This window comes from Botryllus schlosseri, chromosome 9, assembly GCF_051294905.1.
Source record: "Botryllus schlosseri isolate E-star chromosome 9, Bs_hap1, whole genome shotgun sequence".
NCBI lineage: Eukaryota > Metazoa > Chordata > Ascidiacea > Stolidobranchia > Styelidae > Botryllus > Botryllus schlosseri.
Window position 1 is genome coordinate 22,391,148 of NC_137244.1, and position 20,956 is coordinate 22,412,103.

Sequence of the window (20,956 nt, forward strand, 5' to 3'; positions counted from 1 at the left end):
GAATCACTCAGGTACTCGATTTAGCCCAGCCCTAAGTGATTGATGATGAAGTCAGTTCTCAGTTCGGTAGATGCTGGTTACAGATATCTTGCGCGTTTTCAAGGTCTGCCGGAATCCCGAGTATGAAAGGGGTTTGACAGAATATTAATTACTGTACTAATCGGTGGCGGTAAAGATAAGACCTATCACATGATTAAGGTTTAAAGTGGTATTTTTCGACCGAGTTATATGCCGGTGTTGGGATAACTCGAGTAAAGTTATCTGAATGACTTGTCTCAGTTACGGCAATAAATGAAATGTGCGATGATTCGTGAGCCGGAGATAAATTTTCGAGTCATTTTTAGTTCATCAAATATTCTACTTGACAAAGCCACGTGATGAATACTTTCCATGTTTACTGGATTCCGTTTACGTTTTCGATATGGTAAGTTCCATCAGCAACTCGGCTAGCCTTTACCTTTCATCATATAGGCATATACTCGCCTTCACTGGCATTCTAGCATAATATAACAACCATGGGACAGTCATGCAGGTGTTAGAACCAAAGTTGATTCTCTCTTGGCAATTTCGACCAAGTTTGGGTACAAACTTATGTTACATGCTCAAAAATTGTGTTTGCTGTGCAAAAATATGAGACCCTACTGAATTTTCAGCACATCAGTCAATAAACGATACTTATACCTCATAATCATCATGCATCATACATCATGATCAATTTACATGAATTACCGTGGTGACTCATATTGCGTTAGTAGTTTGGAATTGGCATGACACCAATTTTGAATATTATTGACATGTCAACGCACATTAAAATTAAACAACACAAACAGAAAATATGATTTCGATGAAATAAGCGTGACTGACTTGAAAAAATTTGCAAAGACCTGACTTTTAACTCTAGTAGAAATTTGCCACGATTCGAAATGACTTATAATTCTTACTCGAAATTAGCCACTTGTAATCTGGATTGTTATCATGGTGAAGGGAAAACGGAAGGGCGCAGGATCTATCAATTAGCCTAGTTCCAAGATAATGGATGGTAGGCTATATAGCCAGAAGCTCGGTGTATTTACTGACAGGCAGTTAGGCAGTGTCGTAATCGATGGGAATTTGATATACTACTCCATTGAAGCCGTTTCAACTGTTCATTATATTAAGCCTATTACTAAACACGCTTTTGTACTGACGCCGCTGTCTGATTAGCGAATCGAACTTATATCGGTGGCGAGCTTGAAAGCGTGGAAATCATTCAGGAATATAACATCTGTCGTTAGTTAATACAGAGTGCTAATGGAATTTAGAGGGGTGGATAAGTAGGTCAATTGGCGGTCATGAAAATTCTGAGCATCCTCTCGTGATTCCAAATAAATTAAATTTAAACAATAAAATAAGGTGCGTTCATACACGCTTAGTAGTTAGTAATCGTCATTTGAAGTTTGGCGAACTCCTGGCCACCTAGTACACCTATAGGCCTACGCAGTGAATTATTAACAGTATTGTGGATTGAAGTATTTTGTGTTCGAGCATGCCGCTTTGTATACATCATGTCGATACTGAAAGCGAACAAGTTGTTTAGATACCACTTCAGATCCTATTCGGTAGGCTACAGGTAACCTCTACCACACAAAAGGCGTTATGGATCTCGACACCGATTTGGACTTGAAACTCGATTATGATGATGATATCCTGCGGGGTGATGGAATGCTGAGTGAGGAGGTAAGCATGTGTCTCGTATGATTGCAATTCTACCTTCTAGAATCTATAGATGTCGATACGATTGCAATTCTGCATTTTGTAGTGAGGTAAAGTTACGCAGTCGGTCAATATTCAATGTTCATAGGCGAGACGATACAAATATGTGAGTTGCTGTAAGCTAAGCAAGCTCTTTTACAGCCAGTCGGGATTGTTCGTAATCCATGGATTATTTCTAATAGAATATCTATTTGAACACGCAGGGCTCCGCTAGTCGGGTACACACACAATCGAACTTCGTCTCCTCATACGAAAATAGCGAATTGGACTTGCGTCTTCAAGCGCAAGAGCATATGTATCGACAAACGCTGATCAGGGAGAGAAATAAAGTCAGTCTGCATTCTTTGGAAGAAGTCGGCCGCTCAATAACAGCCATTTCTCAACGACGAAGACAGTACTTTTTGGATTACAAAACCTGTAACAGTATTCGACAAATCCGACAATGGTTCTCGTGGGAAACGAAGGTACGCACTCCGATTTTAGTGTGTTGCTCTCAGACTTTCACAATAAAAGTGAATAAAAATGTTTAGTCACATGTTCTCAACTGCATTAGCAATCACTTGTGGACAAAGCTAAGTAGGCCTACATATGTTTAGAATATAGGATTGAGAGATGTAAATTTTGTAAATATTTTCGGAACACGTTTTCAGCTATTTTGTTTGCCATTATTTCTTATGGTTTTCATTAGCTGTCATTCGCGGCATTTCCATTTTCTATATAAGATCACACTCCATTCAAAATGTAACTGTACAGTACATACAGCCCACCGTTAGCATGTCCAAAATATTGTGAGATCTGCTCACTGGAGCATTGACTTTAATTCGTAAATGAGAATTTTATGCTCCTACACTGCATTCAGATCGAGTCCTGGAGCCATCAACATGCCCAATCGACACTTGGTAATACGCTATGTTACTGTTGTGTATTAGTTTGGCATTAAGAAAGCACGTTTTTTTCATTTTCAAATAAAACAGTTCATGTTCTCATTCCGCCGCATTACGTGCTGGAAATCGCCAACCTCCAACATTATCCGCCAACAAAGTTTTGCTATTAAACTGATGCTATTGCTTATCTAATGCAGAGAAATCTCGACACTAATCACGTAGCTGGGTCGAAGCCCGATAACGCTGCCACCCGGGGTCTGAAAAATTTCCTGAACAAAATCGATTTCTACCTCACGCTCATCACACGTTTCGGTGAATATGTGATTGACACACTGTTAAGACATTACACTATAGAGTTGGAAAGTGACTACGAAGTGACAAAGACGAAGGAAAAGATGCTTGAGCTTCAGGTGAGTAAAACATTCTGTGACAATTGACAAGGTATAATTCACCTCTATACTATCCATTTCAGGAGAAATGTACAATCCTTTTGAGTGACAACAACGAAGTAGAGCTGGAAAGTCCTAATTACACGGAGGTCGAGTTGAAATTCCCTATCATTTCCATTTTACGGCAAGTTCACGATACTCTGTGCACTATGACCGATCTTTCAACGCTATGGAGGATGCACGCAAGGTAATACAACAACTGTGAATGTCTGGTGTTCACGGATGCCTTATTTTTGCCTTTTGATAAATTCATTCATTTTGCCCTTGAATTCGTCATCTTCAAACATAGCGATAGTTTCGATCATACATTTTATGTCTGCTGGTTATTGGTCAAATTTAATATCTTTCCGGCCAGTTGAAAGTATCTCTTCCCCTACTTCTCTGAACCTTGACCCTCAATTTCCTTTCTTCCAGATATGCAGCCCGATATGAACACATAAATTACAAGCGATCGCGCCTGGCTTCGGTCGAAAGAATGGATGATAAAATGGAAGAGATCAAGAGTTTGGAAAGTCGCATAAGGTTGATTTTACTGACAAAGGGATGGTCATCATTAAGTTTTTCACTCACAATATCTTTTTGATAAGGTTGAACAAATACGATATATCGGAGGTGGAAGGTGATTTGAAAGACAGAGAAGCGATGATGGCCTCAACTGAGTTTTGCGAAGTTTACAGTAAATGCACAGACCGCATTGAGGAGCTCTCCATCATCGCCGACGAAATGAAATTGGAAATCAAGTCGCTGGACACCACGATCAAATAGTATGTATGTGCTATCATCGAATTCGGCCTTCATTCATTCGTTGTATTGGGCGATGCTTCGGACGATATCTCCCTGATCAATTCATCGAAGACAACAATTTTGATGATCGATGTTTTATACACCAGCATTCTCTTGTCCGTTGAAAAGTCCTGATATTTATCTAGTCAGTTTTAGCGGCACCCGATTTTTATTACGTACAAGTATCCAAGGCGCAACCAATTGACCACATGACAGTGTGTTAAATCGCTTCGATCACCTCGATACGTCTATTGATCATGATCATCTAGTTTTTTTTGTTCTATTTACAAAATCTGGTATACATACAAGATTGTAAAATTCTAAAAAATGAGTCAAGAGCAAATTAACGCAGTGAAAATTTGTGGCATATGGTATCATATCTGACGGCTTTTTGCGGATCATCCCAGAAAATATATGGGATTTGTGCCAGCTTTAATGAGTATTTTAGCGAAAAGGTGGTTTTATACATAATGCACAATGATATCTAAAGGGAAATCCAATGGCTATCTATTTAAAGTCAGTCTTTACATCCCGAATTACCGTCCAACATATCAGCAAGTTCAATGAATTCGATTTCGCCAAATTGTTCGTTGCGAATTATGGATCGTTAGCCCATACTCTCGAATTAATACGAGTTTGTTGAATAATGTCGCTCATGCCCAGTTTACACGAAAAAGCGGAAAGTTTCAAGAAGGTACACCAACACAAACGAAAGCAAAAGCGAGACGAAAATTTGAGAAAGCGAGAAGAAAAATTGAAAGAGCTGGAAGCTATTGAAGGCGAAATACGTCGCTTGGAAGTGAGTGCAATAATGATGCATCGGTATACCATGATAGGACAATGGCGAATGCTCACTTCAACCGATCATTATTTTGATTCCTTTAACATATGTGTAGGAACACAAGACTATGTTGGATATGAAAGAAGAAACCTGGCTGCGGGGTGGATTCGAACAAGAGTTGGGAGTCATTCAAGACTTGAAAAATCGACAAGACAAATTGAAAAAGATCGTGATAGACCTTCAACAGAGAAAAGAGCAAGGACACCAATTTTACCACGAAACGCGCGAAAAGGTGGAGTAAAGTTTGCTGTATGCGATCATGGGTAGGGTATATATAGTCCGGATTGGAATGATAGCCTATCAGCTCTGCGGAATTCAGGGCAGCATGATTGCTGATGAACAGTAGAAAAAGACTGGAATAAAAATAAGAAACCACCAGACTTCGCATCTCAATGACCAAGCGTACTTATTTGTTACTGCAGATTATGCACCTGGACTCCGAATACGAGCAACTCGACCGCGAGTACGAGTACGTCAAACGGCTCGCCGCGGCGATGCTCCCGATGTTATGGAAGACAGGCGCGTTCCAGCAACTTCCCATCAATTCAGTGAAACCGAACCGAGTGAGCAATTTCGATATTTATTAACGGATCAGGCAGTGACAGTATTTGACTCTCGTCACGTTAAGGAAGAGGGATTGATATATACCTGATTTTCACATCATATAGGTTATACATTTTTACTATCGTTTTTCATTATACAACATCTTACCGGCCCAGTTTCGCTATATGTATGCTCCATAGGCCTATCGACCTTTCGCGTTATAGTTGGTTTTGGGGATCTAAGTTACCTTGTATCTATTCATTAGTCGGATGACTGAACCTTCTCAAATTACATTTAGATATCTCACGATAAAGAAGCTGAGGAGCAAATCTATCCCATGACGCAACCGAAGGGAGTTGCCATGGTGATCAGCAACGACGAAGATATGCTGCATAAGCCAAGTTCGAGAAAGCTTGCCACGACAAGAGAGAGAATCACTCCTCTACCAGGCTCACACGTAACCCCTGTCGCTCCAGCTGGATCGCCAACAGAAAACAGCCTGCCTGCTCTAATCAATTGCTTCACCGCGCTGAGCGCACAGCTGGGATTTTACATCATGCCGCGTCGCCAGTTGACGAGTTCGGCTGTAAATCACAACCTGGCATCTCTTTCTGAGCAATACAGAGGGTTCGCCTGCGGCCTGAATTCGATAATGCTCTTTTTGTCGGCGAGGTCAGACGAATACGGTAGGCCGCTGGGCGCGGACGAGACAAAGTCACAGGCGTCCGTCGCTAGATACTTGAAACATTTCTCCCATTCCCAATGTCCGTCCTTGATAGGTAAGCCGAAAATATTCGTGCTGCTGCTGAGAGTTACAGTCCGTGACCCGAAAGCGCCTACTTTGAAAGGAACACAGAAAAAGAAGCCAGAATTATTTTCAAACGCTACTAAATCTGATTTAGCAACCAGTGTCTTCAAACCTGAAACCATAGACATATCCGAATTCGGAGAGGATATTCTTTTGATAAGAATCATGCACCAGAATGCAGGCGGGGTCGAAGCCGCGCCCACCTTCGGCGGTACTAACGTGTCTCACGCTGACAAACTACCGTGGTACCTTCAGATTCTGATTGGGGCGATGATGGAGCAATGTTGCTACAAAGACCTTCTATCCATACTCGGGTATGTGAAAGAAGAAATCGCTTTAGGACCAAAAGCGAGGGCGTCTCCGACTCCAAAAACCGATGTAGACGATGACGTTGAAATGTTCATCGATCACTCGCTCAAGAAAAAGCTTTATCTTATGCCTGGCATCTGATCCGTCCACGTGGGCTATACGTCATTAATCAATCAAAGTATAGATTGATGATAATGATATGGAATGGAAGGATTTAGCCTGTTATTCATGTTGTATATGTACGTGAGGTACGTAGAGGTCTTTGTAAAATGTATTAGAGCCTATCTATGAATATACGCAGATTTCGCGGTGACTGTAATAGATATTTCTTTGCAATCAATCAGCGCGGCGAAGCATAATTGGTGCTGTCAGCAACGATGATACGTGATGCTGGTACAAGCATGCCTTACCCAAGTATACCGTTAAAATCTCAGATAAAATTGCCTTGCCGATGTGGGCAATCTCATAAATTATGTGCAAATACTTGAGATCGTCTTTTATGGAGTTGGTCAGTTTTTGGTGTATATTTTTTTTGTGGTGTATTGAACTGATAAAATTGCTAATAAACCAATGATGATGATGATGATGACATAATATTTCAACTTCGTTGTTTTAATCTGAAATTCAACTGTAATACGGTAACCTCGCATTAACGTAGCCTTTACCGTGTTACAGTTAAAATAAATGGTACCTCTCGTTCTCATTGTAAATCCAGCGGCCATGAGTTCAGTTCTATTGTTTTGTGTTTTATATTACAGAGCATTATTCTCGTTTCCGTATTCTTGCTATTTGAACGACGTGTAGTCATGTAAGACCATTGAATGATGAAAGCTTTTTAGTGCAACACATAACACGTGTGAATGGAAGTATTAACGCTAGTGAACGCAGCTCGTGTAGCCGAGTGGCATCATGTTATCGGCTTTATTATTCAATGCTACGATACCAGTGTGTAGGTGTACGACTGTGTACGTGCGTGCATTTGTACTATTTAAATTGATCGGTAGTTCTGAAGTCTCAAGATGATGTGTAACCATTCACTAATCAAAATCGTCAGGAGCATCGTTTCTGGGAAATCGTGATTTCATTCGGCAAATAGTTTCCCAATTATGAGGGTTGAGATAGATTCAATGATCATTTTTCGCATCATAAATGCCCATTGCTTGTAGGCAACTAACTAACTACGTTTGTCCAGCAGTGGCGTAGGTAGGTAGCAAAGGCCTATGTCGCTATTTACGAATATCATGTTATGTAAATATCCAAGCAATGTAATGACCTTTCGTCGAGGGCCCTCATGAGAATATTGCGTTAACATAGATCTGTAGCTATCGTTAGATCTTTGGATATACCGAATTTAGCGCGTAGCCTGCGATATGAAGCGAGCGAGTCACAGGTTAGTGATACATGATATGACGAACAGTTCAGCACATATTCGTCAGAAAGGAATTAGCAAGTGTGCACGAAATCTGTATTTTGCCATGACAGATCAGATAGTAATGCTCTGCTATGGCTTGTTAACTACTGTCTAACGAATTCTGCAATCATCCATATTTTGTGGATTACATAGCTTAGCTCGGTGGTGATGACTTGTTAAGCCAGCTAAGGCATAGCATTTCCAGTTACCAATTTTACGCTTCGACGGGTCACCAGCGAGCAATCTGAGATCGCGTTTGCGTTACGCCAGCTGATTTGAAGATTTGCGGATTGTTGTTGCAACGCTATATTCAACATAGGCTACTTCCTCTGATGGTGGCCGCGAAAGCGCAGTTGTATTTGAGGCTCGTAGCAATCATCCAGATATAAGAACTATGCGAAAAGGCTTCTGTCTTGAGAATCAAAAATAAGACGTCAGGCGAACGACCGGATAAATGTGAGCAGAGCGAGACGCTTCAGATTAGATATGATTGGAATAGTCTTGCTTTTCTATATTATATTCTTTTACTTTTCATTCAGTGTGCAGTGTGCAGTGCAGTGTGCATGCCTCCTCGTTACATCCCTTAGGCCAAGGTGGGTGTCTGATTTCAAAGACTACTCCAAATTTCCGTACAATTCTGTATGAATACCGTACATTGAAGGGGTTCAGATATATCCCTATCGAAGTCGACCACATTCAATATACTGTGTTCTATTGTTCACAAAACAACATGCAATGCGAGTGAAAATTATTGATACCTTTCATTAATATTTCAGGCCTATTGCAAAACGATCTATGCGCCATTATCGGGTGTCAGATAGAGCCTTTTGACTTTTGACAATGTCAGAAGCTACGTCTATGACCGATGGTGGTCAGTCGTATTCTCTATTATTTGAGATTACGGTCGCTATTGGAACTACTATTTTAGCGGCGTTTCTGTGTAACAATAGACGGAGAAAGTCTGCGGCTTCCACCGGTAGGTCGGATGAGCTTGACTCTGAGAACGAACTAAAAAGCAGTGATGACGACAAAGGAGAAATTCCAGATGTCTCTAGAAAGGAAGAGAAACCTCTACTCTCTGACACAAAAGAAATCGAATTAGGCGGACAAAATAAGAAACCCGAGTCCGTCTCAACACAAACGGAATTATCCCCAATCGAAGAGCGAATCATCTGGAAAGCCATACTCGTCGATCCGTTTGAAAGTTCGAAGCTACGCTACAAATCGGAACTATACATCGACGTCGATGGTACCATTACTCGGACTGAGTCATTTCAGCGCGAAGGACTGGTCGGGGTTGGCATGAAACAAATATTGGCAAAATTACAATGAAGTATTCGTCAGTCATGCACGTAACAATGAGAAGATCATGCGCCTCGTGGATCTTAGATATGACCAATATTCAAAATGCCTTACAGCCGAACTTCCGCAGGCCTATAGAGAACGCATTCCTTCAGTAACCAAGTCGTGAGTCACGCTATTGATCACCGACGCATTTGTGTGCAGTATATATAGTACAATGTACGTACGGACACTGAACAATTTATCTGGTTCGAAGTAATTGATACGGGCATACTTTTGTAACAACTAAAGCGTGTTGTATTAGATTTTAATATATATCAGAAACGGGTTTGGTTTATCAGTGCTGGCAATGAATTAACAAATTTGGAAGATGCCGTTTGCAGATTAATAAGCAAATGATCATCGCATTCATACGCCGTCGCTGTTATCAGTGTTCAGAATAGTTAATAAACTCAGACGGCTCGGAGACGTATGTGAATTGCATCGTTATTTTCAAATAAAAACAACTAATTACTGTTAGTAGCAATTAATATACGTAAAATTGTGATGATATAATTTACATTAGAATGTTCTACAAGTACGGGTAAATAAGCTGATTCTACCCTTCTGCCATCAAGATGTCATCATCTAGAAAAATGAAGAATCATTGTCGACTCCCAGCATGTTACAATGTTCTGAGTTCATGGATGGCATTGCCGAATGCTGATAATCCTACAATTGACATCAATATTATGAAGATACTGAGTTAAAAATATAGAAGTTTCCCTGAACCGGATTGTATGTTCATTTACAATGAAAGTTTATCATCGGGATAGCTTCTTATCCTACAGCACCAGTGGCTATAGTGTAGGGTTACCATACGTACTCCTTTAGGAGGATTTGTCCTCCTTTTTAAGGTTTTTGAAAATGTCTCCCGAGGATGCCTAAATGTCCTCCTGTCCTCCTTTTTGGCAATTCGTCCTCCTTTACAGCTTTTAGAGCTAAGATGAGGGATAGATTTTGGGCATAAATGACGATAAACAGGAAATTCGTGGTTCGAACGTAAGTGGTCATTTTTTCTAGTCAACCAACCACAAGTTCGTGGTAAATTTACCATTTTAAAAATGTGTCCTCCCTTCCCGATTCCAATATATAGTAACCCTACTATAGTGGCTATTGATATATCTGTAGTTTACGTTGCATACGACTTGTTCTCAAATCGTAGTGGCTTGTGTTTAATTAGCATAGGTATTACATACGGCGTGGCAAAAAAGGAAATACTTTTTCTTGATTTGACTGTAACCTTGCACTTTTCGGCAGACTTTGGTAGCCGATCCGTTGTTATATAGGTTGCATTTATTTTGAGTTTTAGTGTGGCCACCAAGCGTCTAGTGCTGAGTATGGTTAATGAACACTTGGTGGACACAAGACCAAGAATTGTTTATATAGCTCAGTGATTGTCACATATTAGAACGCCTAAAACTGAGGGCAACAATAAAGTATCACCGCGGAAAATTGAATGGGGATCCAGTCTCCCATGCTCTCTCTGAAAACAACAGTATCAAGTGTTTTTCCGCATATGCTAGCGTCTTGCGCGATATAAATTTGTAGGCTGTACCTAAAGATAAAATCTTGTCGCGATCCTGATCCAGCATATCGGTTGAAAAGCGAAATCCTGCTCTTATCCTGTTCGACTTACGAATCCAAAAATGTTGCAGGATTCGAGTCCCGTATTCCTGATCCAGTACACCTCTACCGGAGAGTGAACCCATCGCCATCGCTAAGTCCGCGCATTTTCTACATGCGTGACGTCATTATGCGCGATAGATGGTACCCCTGTATAGTAGGTAGCGTCGTTGAAACGTGATTTCCTTCATTCCTGGATTGTTACATCTTACCGTTAAAATCGTGAAACAAGCTTACATACCATTACGGTAACCACGGGCAAACCGTCCGCATGTCGGTACATCGCCCTAAAGTCGACTCATCAGGATCATAATAAGAAATATATCCAGCGGCGTGGGAGCATATGCTGCCGCCCATGGCTTTCGTTGAAAATGTCGCCCAAATAGTTTCAATCCTCCCAATTCTATTTACTGGGAATCTTGTTGTGTTGACTAAAAAAGATCACAGCCTCACATTTTGCCGCCCCGTAGCAGCGTGCGGCCCATGGCGCAGTGCCATAAGCGCTAAGTGGCTGCTACGCCACTGAATATATCGACTTGGTGTAAAAGGAAAATAGTGGTCGAAATACCACGAATACCACAACAACAACAACAAAACAAGATTGCATCTGAAAAAGTTGACTCGGGTCGTTCCAACACTGCTTGGTGTGTCTTTTTGGCGCTGCAAAGCTGGTGCCTAATAGTGCGGAGCGGATCGACAAATTCTCTGGTCCGGCTCCGATCCGGTTGTTCAATGCTCTGGTCCGGCTCCGGCCGTATCAGGAAAAAGTACTGATCCGGCTCCGGCCAAAAATGAAAAAATCCGGCCCTATACGGTACGGGGGTTCCGTGAATTGATAAATATGTCTCGTTTATGTTCGCAATGGCTTGGCGGTTACTTGCATGTGATTGGTTGGTAGTTATTTAGTTATAAAAGTCATGCTTATCCATAAAGATTCTGGCCGTATCAAAAAAGTAGCGATCCGGCTCCGGCCGTAACAGAAAGAATACTGATCCGGCTCCAATCCGGTCCGACCAAAATTGTAAAAATCCGGCCGGATATCCAATCCGGCTCCGGTCCATGCTCCGCACTAGTGCATAATAGTCCCGCAACCGCGGGGAGTTGGATTCAATTCTGCACATCATGCGTATGACCGAGGGGCGAAGAAAATTCCAAGTTGGATCCATCTGCTCAAAAATACGCCACCTTATGTTAATTTACGAAAAAATTTACGGGGGACATGGCCTCTTTGCCCCTTGCTACGCCTTTGTTCTAATCGACTCAAACTATCGTGTGCTACTCTTTGCCGATTTCTGCTACAGGGTTGGTTCGATTGGTTTGAAATAAGGACAGATTTGTTTGAAATGAGGAGAGTCTCATGTTTGAAATGAGGATAGTCATGTCAGAAATAAGGATAGTCATGTTTGAAATAAGGATAGTCGCTATATTCACTATAAAGTCAGTTGCAGTACCAGACACGACTTCCCAGTGGTAACCCAGTCCGAATACATCCCAGACATGATGTCCGAACACGCCCCAGACACGATGTCCTAGCGTCAACACAGTCCTAACATACCCCAGACATGATGTCCGAACACGCCCCAGACACGATGTCCGAATAGCAGCACAGGCCGAACACACCCCAGACATGATGTTCAAACACGTGCAAGACACGATGTACGAGTGTCAATACAGGCCTAACATCACGCCCAAGACACCATGTCAGAATGGCAACACAGACCGAACAGGCCCCAGACACCATGTCCTAGTGTCAACTCAGATCCGAAAACAACCCAGACACCATGTTTGAATGGCCAAACATGCCCCAGACAAGATGTCCGACTGGCAGCACAGGCCGAACACACCCCAGACATGATGTCCAAACACGCCCCAGACACGATGTCCGGGTATCAACACAGGCCGAAAACGCCCAAGACACCATGTCCGAATGGCAACACAGGTCGAACATACCCCAGACATTATGTCAAAACACGCCCAAGACACCATGTCCGAATGGCAACACGGACCGAACACGCCCCAGACAGGATGTCCGATTATTGGCAACACAGGCCGAACACACCCTAGACATGATGTCCAAACACGCCCAAGACACGATGACCGATTGGCAGCACAGGCCGAACACACCCCAGACATGATGTTCAAACACGCGCCAGACACGATGTACGAGTGTCATTACAGGCCTAACACGCCCAAGACACTATTCTGAATGTCAACACAGACCGAACACTCCCCAGACACGATGTCCTAGAGTCAACTCAGATCCGAAAACAACCCAGACACCATGTTTGAATGGTCGAACATGCCCCAGACACGATGTCCGATTGGCAGCACAGGCCGAACACACCCCAGACATGATGTCCAAACATGCCCCAGACACGATGTCCAATTGCCAGCACAGGCCGAACACGCCCTAGACACCATGTCCGAATGACAATACAGACCGAACACGCCCCAGACACGATATCCGAGTGTCAACTCAGACCGAACACAACCCAGATACCATGTTTGAATGGCCGAACACGGCCCAGACACGAAGTCCGATTGGCAGCACAGGCCGAACATACTCCAGACATAATGTCCAAACACGCCTCAGACACCCCCCCCCTAACCCCCCCCCCCAGACACGATGTTAACAAGGTTAGTCATGTTTGAAATACGGTCAGTCTCGTGTTTGAAATAAGGATAGTCATGTTAGAAATGAGGATAGTCATGTTTGATATAAGGATAGTCATGTTTGAAATAAGGTTAGTCTCATGTTTGAAATGAGGATAGTCATGTTAGAAATAAGGATAGTCATGTTTCAAATAAGGATAGTCGCTATATTCACTTTAAAGACAGTTGCAGTACCAGGCACGACTTCCCGGTGGTAACCAGTCCGAACACATCCCAGACATGATGTCCGAACACGCCCCAGACGCGATGTCCTAGCGTCAACACAGTCCTAACATACCCCAGACATAATGTCTGAATGGCAGCGCATGCCGAACACGTCCCAGACACGTTGTGCGATTGGCAACACAGCCCCCCTCCCCAGACATGATGTTAATAAGGTTGGTCATGTTTGAAATACGGTCAGTCTCGAGTTTGAAATAAGGATAGTCATGTTAGAAATGAGGATAGTCATGTTTGATATAAGGATAGTCATGTTTGAAATAAGGTTAGTCTCATGTTTGAAATGAGGATAGTCATGTTAGAAATAAGGATAGTCATGTTTGAAATAAGGATAGTCGCTATATTCACTATAAAGACAGTTGCAGTACCAGGCACGACTTCCCGGTGGTAACCAGTCCGAACACATCCCAGACATGATGTCCGAACACGCCCCAGACACGATGTCCTAGCGTCAACACAGTCCTAACATACCCCAGACATATTGTCTGAATGGCAGCGCATGCCGAACACGTCCCAGACACGTTGTGCGATTGGCAACACAGTCCCCCCCCCCCATCCCCCCAGACATGATGTTAATAAGGTTGGTCATGTTTGAAATACGGTCAGTCTCGAGTTTGAAATAAGGATAGTCATGTTAGAAATGAGGATAGTCATGTTTGATATAAGGATAGTCATGTTTGAAATAAGGTTAGTCTCATGTTTGAAATGAGGATAGTCATGTTAGAAATAAGGATAGTCATGTTTGAAATAAGGATAGTCGCTATATTCACTATAAAGTCAGTTGCAGTACCAGGCACGACTTCCCAGTGGTAACCAGTCCGAACACATCCCAGACATGATGTCCGAACACGCCCCAGACACGATGTCCTAGCGTCAACACAGTCCTAACATACCCCAGACATAATGTCTGAATGGCAGCACATGCCGAACACGTCCCAGACACGTTGTGCGATTGGCAACACAGTCCCACCCCCCCCCCCCCCCACCCCCCAGACACGATGTTAATAAGGTTGGTCATGTTTGAAATACGGTCAGTCTCGTGTTTGAAATAAGGATAGTCATGTTAGAAATGAGGATAGTCATGTTTGATATAAGGATAGTCATGTTTGAAATAAGGTTAGTCTCATGTTTGAAATGAGGATAGTCATGTTAGAAATAAGGATAGTCATGTTTGAAATAAGGATGGTCGCTATATTCACGATAAAGTCAGTTGCAGTACCAGGCACGACTTCCCAGTGGTAACCAGTCCGAACACATCCCAGACATGATGTCCGAACACGCCCCAGACACGATATCCGAGTGTCAACTCAGTCCGAACACAACCCAGACACCATGTTTGAATGGCCGAACACGCCCCAGACACGATGTCCTATTGGCAGCACAGGCCGAACACACCCCAGACATGATGTCCAAACACGTCCCCGACACGATATCCGATTGGCAACACAGGCCGAACACGCCCCAGACACCATGTTTGAATGGCAATAGCACAGGCTGAACACGCCCCAGACATGATGTCCGAACTCGCCGCAGACACGATGTCCGAGTGTCAACACAGGCCGACACGCCCCAGACATAATGTCTGAATGGCAGCACATACCGAACACGTCCCAGTCACGATGTGCGATTGGCAACACAGTCACAACACCCCCCCCCCAGACACGATGTTAACAAGGTTGGTCATGTTTGAAATACGGTCCTTGTCAAATGAGCCCAGCGGCAAACACAGGCGACCCGCAATAAATGCAAGGGACATTAGTATTGGCCGAACTCATACATTAACTTTGAAACCCCAATTTAACAATACCGATCTTGATCGAAAGCTATTCCGGAAATACAATTTTAAAGATGGCAGGTCAACGGAACCACCCAGAAATATAGCCGTCCAAGTCTGAAATCTGAAAATCGGCATTGTTCCTAATGATCGCTCGATAAAATTCCCATTATCCTGGTCAATTATTCATTCGGACATGGTGTCTTGGGAGTGTTCGGCCTGTGTTGATACTCGGACATCGTGTCTGAGGCGTGTTTGGACATCATATCTAGGGTGTGTTCGGCCTGTGCTGCCTATCGGACATGGTGTCTTGGGCGTGTTCGGCCTGTGTTGATACTCGGACTTCGTGTCTGAGGAGTGTTTGGACAGCATGTCTGGGGTGTGTTCGGCCTGTGCTGCCAATCGGACATCGTGTCTGGGGCGTGTTTGGCCATTCAAACATGGTGTCTAAGTTGTGTTCGGACTGAGTTGACACTCGCACATCGTGTCTGGGGCGTGTTCGGTCTGTGTTGTCATTCATACATGGTGTCTTGGGCGTGTTAGGCCAGTATTGACGCTCGGACATCGTGGCTTGCGCGTGTTTGGATATTATGTCAGGGGTGTGTTCGGCCTGTGCTTCCAATCGGAAATCGTGTCTGGGGCGTGTTTGGACATCATGTCTGGGGTGTGTTCGGCCTGTGCTGCCAATCGGACATCGTGTCTGGGGCGTGTTCGGCCATTCAAACATGGTGTCCGGGTTGTGTCTGGACTGAGTTGACACTCGGATATCGTGTCTGGGGCGTGTTCGGCCATTCAAACATGGTGTCCGGGTTGTGTTTGGACTGAGTTGACACTCGGATATCATGTCTGGGGTGTGTTCGGCCTGTGCTGCCAATCGGACATCGTGTCTGGGGCGTGTTCGGCCATTCAAACATGGTGTCCGGGTTGTGTTTGGACTGAGTTGACACTCGGATATCATGTCTGGGGTGTGTTCGGCCTGTGCTGCCAATCGGATATCGTGTCTGGGGCGGGTTCGGCCATTAAAACATGGTGTTTGGGTTGTGTTCGGACTGAGTTGACACTCGGATATCGTGTCTGGGGCGTGTTCGGACATCATGTCTGGGATGTGTTCGGACTGGTTACCACTGGGAAGTCGTGCCTGGTACTGCAACTGACTTTATAGTGAATATAGCGACTATCCTTATTTCAAACATGACTATCCTCATTTCTAACATGACTATCCTCATTTGAAACATGAGACTAACTTTATTTCAAACATGACTATCCTTATATCAAACATGACTATCCTCATTTCTAACATGACTATCCTTATTTCAAACACGACACTGACCTTATTTCAAACATGACCAACCTTATTATCATCGTGTCTGGGGGGTGAGGGGGGTGGGGGGGGTGGGGGTTGGGACTGTGTTGCCAATCGCACATCGTGTCTGGGCGTGTTCCGACATCATGTCTGGGTTGTGTTCGGCATGTGCTGCCATTCAGACATTATGTCTGGGGCGTGTCGGCCTGTGTTGACACTCGGACATCGTGTCTGGCGCGTGTTTGGACATCATGTCAGGGGTGTGTTCGGCCTGTGCTGGCAATTGGACATCGTGTCTGGGGCGTGTTTGGACATCATGTCTGGGGTGTGTTCGGCATGTGCTGCCAATCGGATATCGTGTCTGGGGCGGGTTCGGCCATTTAAACATGGTGTTTGGGTTGTGTTCGGACTGAGTTGACACTCGGATATCGTGTCTGGGGCGTGTTCGGTCTGTATTGTCATTCGGACATGGTGTCTTGGGCGTGTTTGGCCTGTGTTGATACTCGGACATCTTGTCTGAGGCGTGTTTGGACAACATGTCCGGGGTGTGTTCGGCCTGTGCTGCCAATCGGACATCGTGTCTGGAGCGTGTTCGGCCATTCAAACATGGTATCTGGGTTGTGTTCGGACAGAGTTGACACTCGGACATTGTGTCTGGGGCGTGCTCGGTCTGTGTTGTCATTCACACATGGTGTCTTGGGCGTGTTAGGCCAGTATTGACACTCGGACATCGTGGCTTGCGCGTGTTTGGATATTATGTCAGGGGTGTGTTCGGCCTGTGCTTCCAATCGGACATCGTGTCTGGGGCGTGTTTGGACATCATGTCTGGGGTGTGTTCGGCCTGTGCTGCCAATCGGACATCGTGTCTGGGGCGTGTTCGGCCATTCAAACATGGTGTCCGGGTTGTGTTCGGACTGAGTTGACACTCGGATATCGTGTCTGGGGCGTGTTCGGTCTGTATTGTCATTCGGACATGGTGTCTAGGGCGTGTTCGGCCTGTGTTGATACTCGGACATCGTGTCTGGGGCATGTTTGGACATCATGTCTGGGGTGTGTTCGGCCTGTGCTGCCAATCGGACATCGTGTCTGGGGCGTGTTTGGACATCATGTCTGGGGTGTGTTCGGCATGTGCTGCCAATCGGATATCGTGTCTGGGGCGGGTTCGGCCATTAAAACATGGTGTTTGGGTTGTGTTCGGACTGAGTTGACACTCGGATATCGTGTCTGGGGCGTGTTCGGACATCATGTCTGGGATGTGTTCGGACTGGTTACCACTGGGAAGTCGTGCCTGGTACTGCAACTGACTTTATAGTGAATATAGCGACTATCCTTATTTCAAACATGACTATCCTCATTTCTAACATGACTATCCTCATTTGAAACATGAGACTAACCTTATTTCAAACATGACTATCCTTATATCAAACATGACTATCCTCATTTCTAACATGACTATCCTTATTTCAAACACGACACTGACCTTATTTCAAACATGACCAACCTTATTATCATCGTGTCTGGGGGGTGGGGGGGGGGGGGTTGGGACTGTGTTGCCAATCGCACATCGTGTCTGGGCGTGTTCCGACATCATGTCTGGTTTGTGTTCGGCATGTGCTGCCATTCAGACATTATGTCTGGGGCGTGTCGGCCTGTGTTGACACTCGGACATCGTGTCTGGCGCGTGTTTGGACATCATGTCAGGGGTGTGTTCGGCCTGTGCTGGCAATTGGACATCGTGTCTGGGGCGTGCTTGGACATCATGTCTGGGGTGTGTTCGGCATGTGCTGCCAATCGGATATCGTGTCTGGGGCGGGTTCGGCCATTTAAACATGGTGTTTGGGTTGTGTTCGGACTGAGTTGACACTCGGATATCGTGTCTGGGGCGTGTTCGGTCTGTATTGTCATTCGGACATGGTGTCTTGGGCGTGTTTGGCCTGTGTTGATACTCGGACATCTTGTCTGAGGCGTGTTTGGACAACATGTCCGGGGTGTGTTCGGCCTGTGCTGCCAATCGGACATCGTGTCTGGAGCGTGTTCGGCCATTCAAACATGGTATCTGGGTTGTGTTCGGACAGAGTTGACACTCGGACATTGTGTCTGGGGCGTGCTCGGTCTGTGTTGTCATTCACACATGGTGTCTTGGGCGTGTTAGGCCAGTATTGACACTCGGACATCGTGGCTTGCGCGTGTTTGGATATTATGTCAGGGGTGTGTTCGGCCTGTGCTTCCAATCGGACATCGTGTCTGGGGCGTGTTTGGACATCATGTCTGGGGTGTGTTCGGCCTGTGCTGCAAATCGGACATCGTGTCTGGGGCGTGTTCGGCCATTCAAACATGGTGTCCGGGTTGTGTTCGGACTGAGTTGACACTCGGATATCGTGTCTGGGGCGTGTTCGGTCTGTATTGTCATTCGGACATGGTGTCTAGGGCGTGTTCGGCCTGTGTTGATACTCGGACATCGTGTCTGGGGCATGTTTGGACATCATGTCTGGGGTGTGTTCGGCCTGTGCTGCCAATCGGACATCGTGTCTGGGGCGTGTTTGGACATCATGTCTGGGGTGTGTTCGGCATGTGCTGCCAATCGGATATCGTGTCTGGGGCGGGTTCGGCCATTAAAACATGGTGTTTGGGTTGTGTTCGGACTGAGTTGACACTCGGATATCGTGTCTGGGGCGTGTTCGGACATCATGTCTGGGATGTGTTCGGACTGGTTACCACTGGGAAGTCGTGCCTGGTACTGCAACTGACTTTATAGTGAATATAGCGACTATCCTTATTTCAAACATGACTATCCTCATTTCTAACATGACTATCCTCATTTGAAACATGAGACTAACCTTATTTCAAACATGACTATCCTTATATCAAACATGACTATCCTCATTTCTAACATGACTATCCTTATTTCAAACACGACACTGACCTTATTTCAAACATGACCAACCTTATTATCATCGTGTCTGGGGGGTGGGGGTTGGGACTGTGTTGCCAATCGCACATCGTGTCTGGGCGTGTTCCGACATCATGTCTGGTTTGTGTTCGGCATGTGCTGCCATTCAGACATTATGTCTGGGGCGTGTCGGCCTGTGTTGACACTCGGACATCGTGTCTGGCGCGTGTTTGGACATCATGTCAGGGGTGTGTTCGGCCTGTGCTGGCAATTGGACATCGTGTCTGGGGCGTGTTTGGACATCATGTCTGGGGTGTGTTCGGCATGTGCTGCCAATCGGATATCGTGTCTGGGGCGGGTTCGGCCATTTAAACATGGTGTTTGGGTTGTGTTCGGACTGAGTTGACACTCGGATATCGTGTCTGGGGCGTGTTCGGTCTGTATTGTCATTCGGACATGGTGTCTTGGGCGTGTTTGGCCTGTGTTGATACTCGGACATCTTGTCTGAGGCGTGTTTGGACAACATGTCCGGGGTGTGTTCGGCCTGTGCTGCCAATCGGACATCGTGTCTGGAGCGTGTTCGGCCATTCAAACATGGTATCTGGGTTGTGTTCGGACAGAGTTGACACTCGGACATTGTGTCTGGGGCGTGCTCGGTCTGTGTTGTCATTCACACATGGTGTCTTGGGCGTGTTAGGCCAGTATTGACACTCGGACATCGTGGCTTGCGCGTGTTTGGATATTATGTCAGGGGTGTGTTCGGCCTGTGCTTCCAATCGGACATCGTGTCTGGGGCGTGTTTGGACATCATGTCTGGGGTGTGTTCGGCCTGTGCTGCCAATCGGACATCGTGTCTGGGGCGTGTTCGGCCATTCAAACATGGTGTCCGGGTTGTGTTCGGACTGAGTTGACACTCGGATATCGTGTCTGGGGCGTGTTCGGTCTGTATTGTCATTCGGACATGGTGTCTAGGGCGTGTTTGGCCTGTGTTGATACTCGGACATCGTGTCTGGGGCGTGTTTGGACATCATGTCTGGGGTGTGTTCGGCCTGTGCTGCCAATCGGACATCGTGTCTGGGGCATGTTCGGCCATTCAAACACGGTGTCTGGGTGGTTTTCGGATCTGAGTTGACACTAAGACATGGTGTCTGGGGCGTGTTCGGTCTGTGTTGCCATTCAGACATGGTGTCTTGGGCGTGTTAGGCCTGTATCGACACTCGTACATCGTGTCTGGCGCGTGTTTGAACATCATGTCTGGGGTGTGTTCGGCCTGTGCTGCCAATCGGACTTCGTGTCTGGGACGTATTTGGACATCATGTGTGTGGTGTGTTCGGCCTGTGCTGCCAATCG

At 45.2% G+C, this 20,956-nt stretch overlaps 2 protein-coding genes across 2 annotated transcripts in view; one reads left to right on the top strand and one right to left on the bottom strand.

Annotated features, from left to right (window-relative positions):
* The window catches only part of LOC145446483 (uncharacterized), a 103,297-nt gene that overhangs the window by 27,009 nt on the left and 55,332 nt on the right, over positions 1–20,956 (bottom strand). The gene's annotated exons all lie outside the window — the stretch shown is intronic.
* Positions 24–7,142, top strand: LOC145447327 (uncharacterized). The gene is made up of 10 exons (XM_080325752.1): positions 24–1,716; positions 1,956–2,216; positions 2,834–3,046; positions 3,109–3,272; positions 3,500–3,607; positions 3,673–3,849; positions 4,532–4,667; positions 4,765–4,941; positions 5,132–5,272; positions 5,551–7,142. Exons 1-10 carry the CDS (start codon positions 1,636–1,638, stop codon positions 6,508–6,510), a joined length of 2,418 nt encoding a protein of 805 aa, XP_080181878.1. The 5' UTR covers positions 24–1,635; the 3' UTR covers positions 6,511–7,142.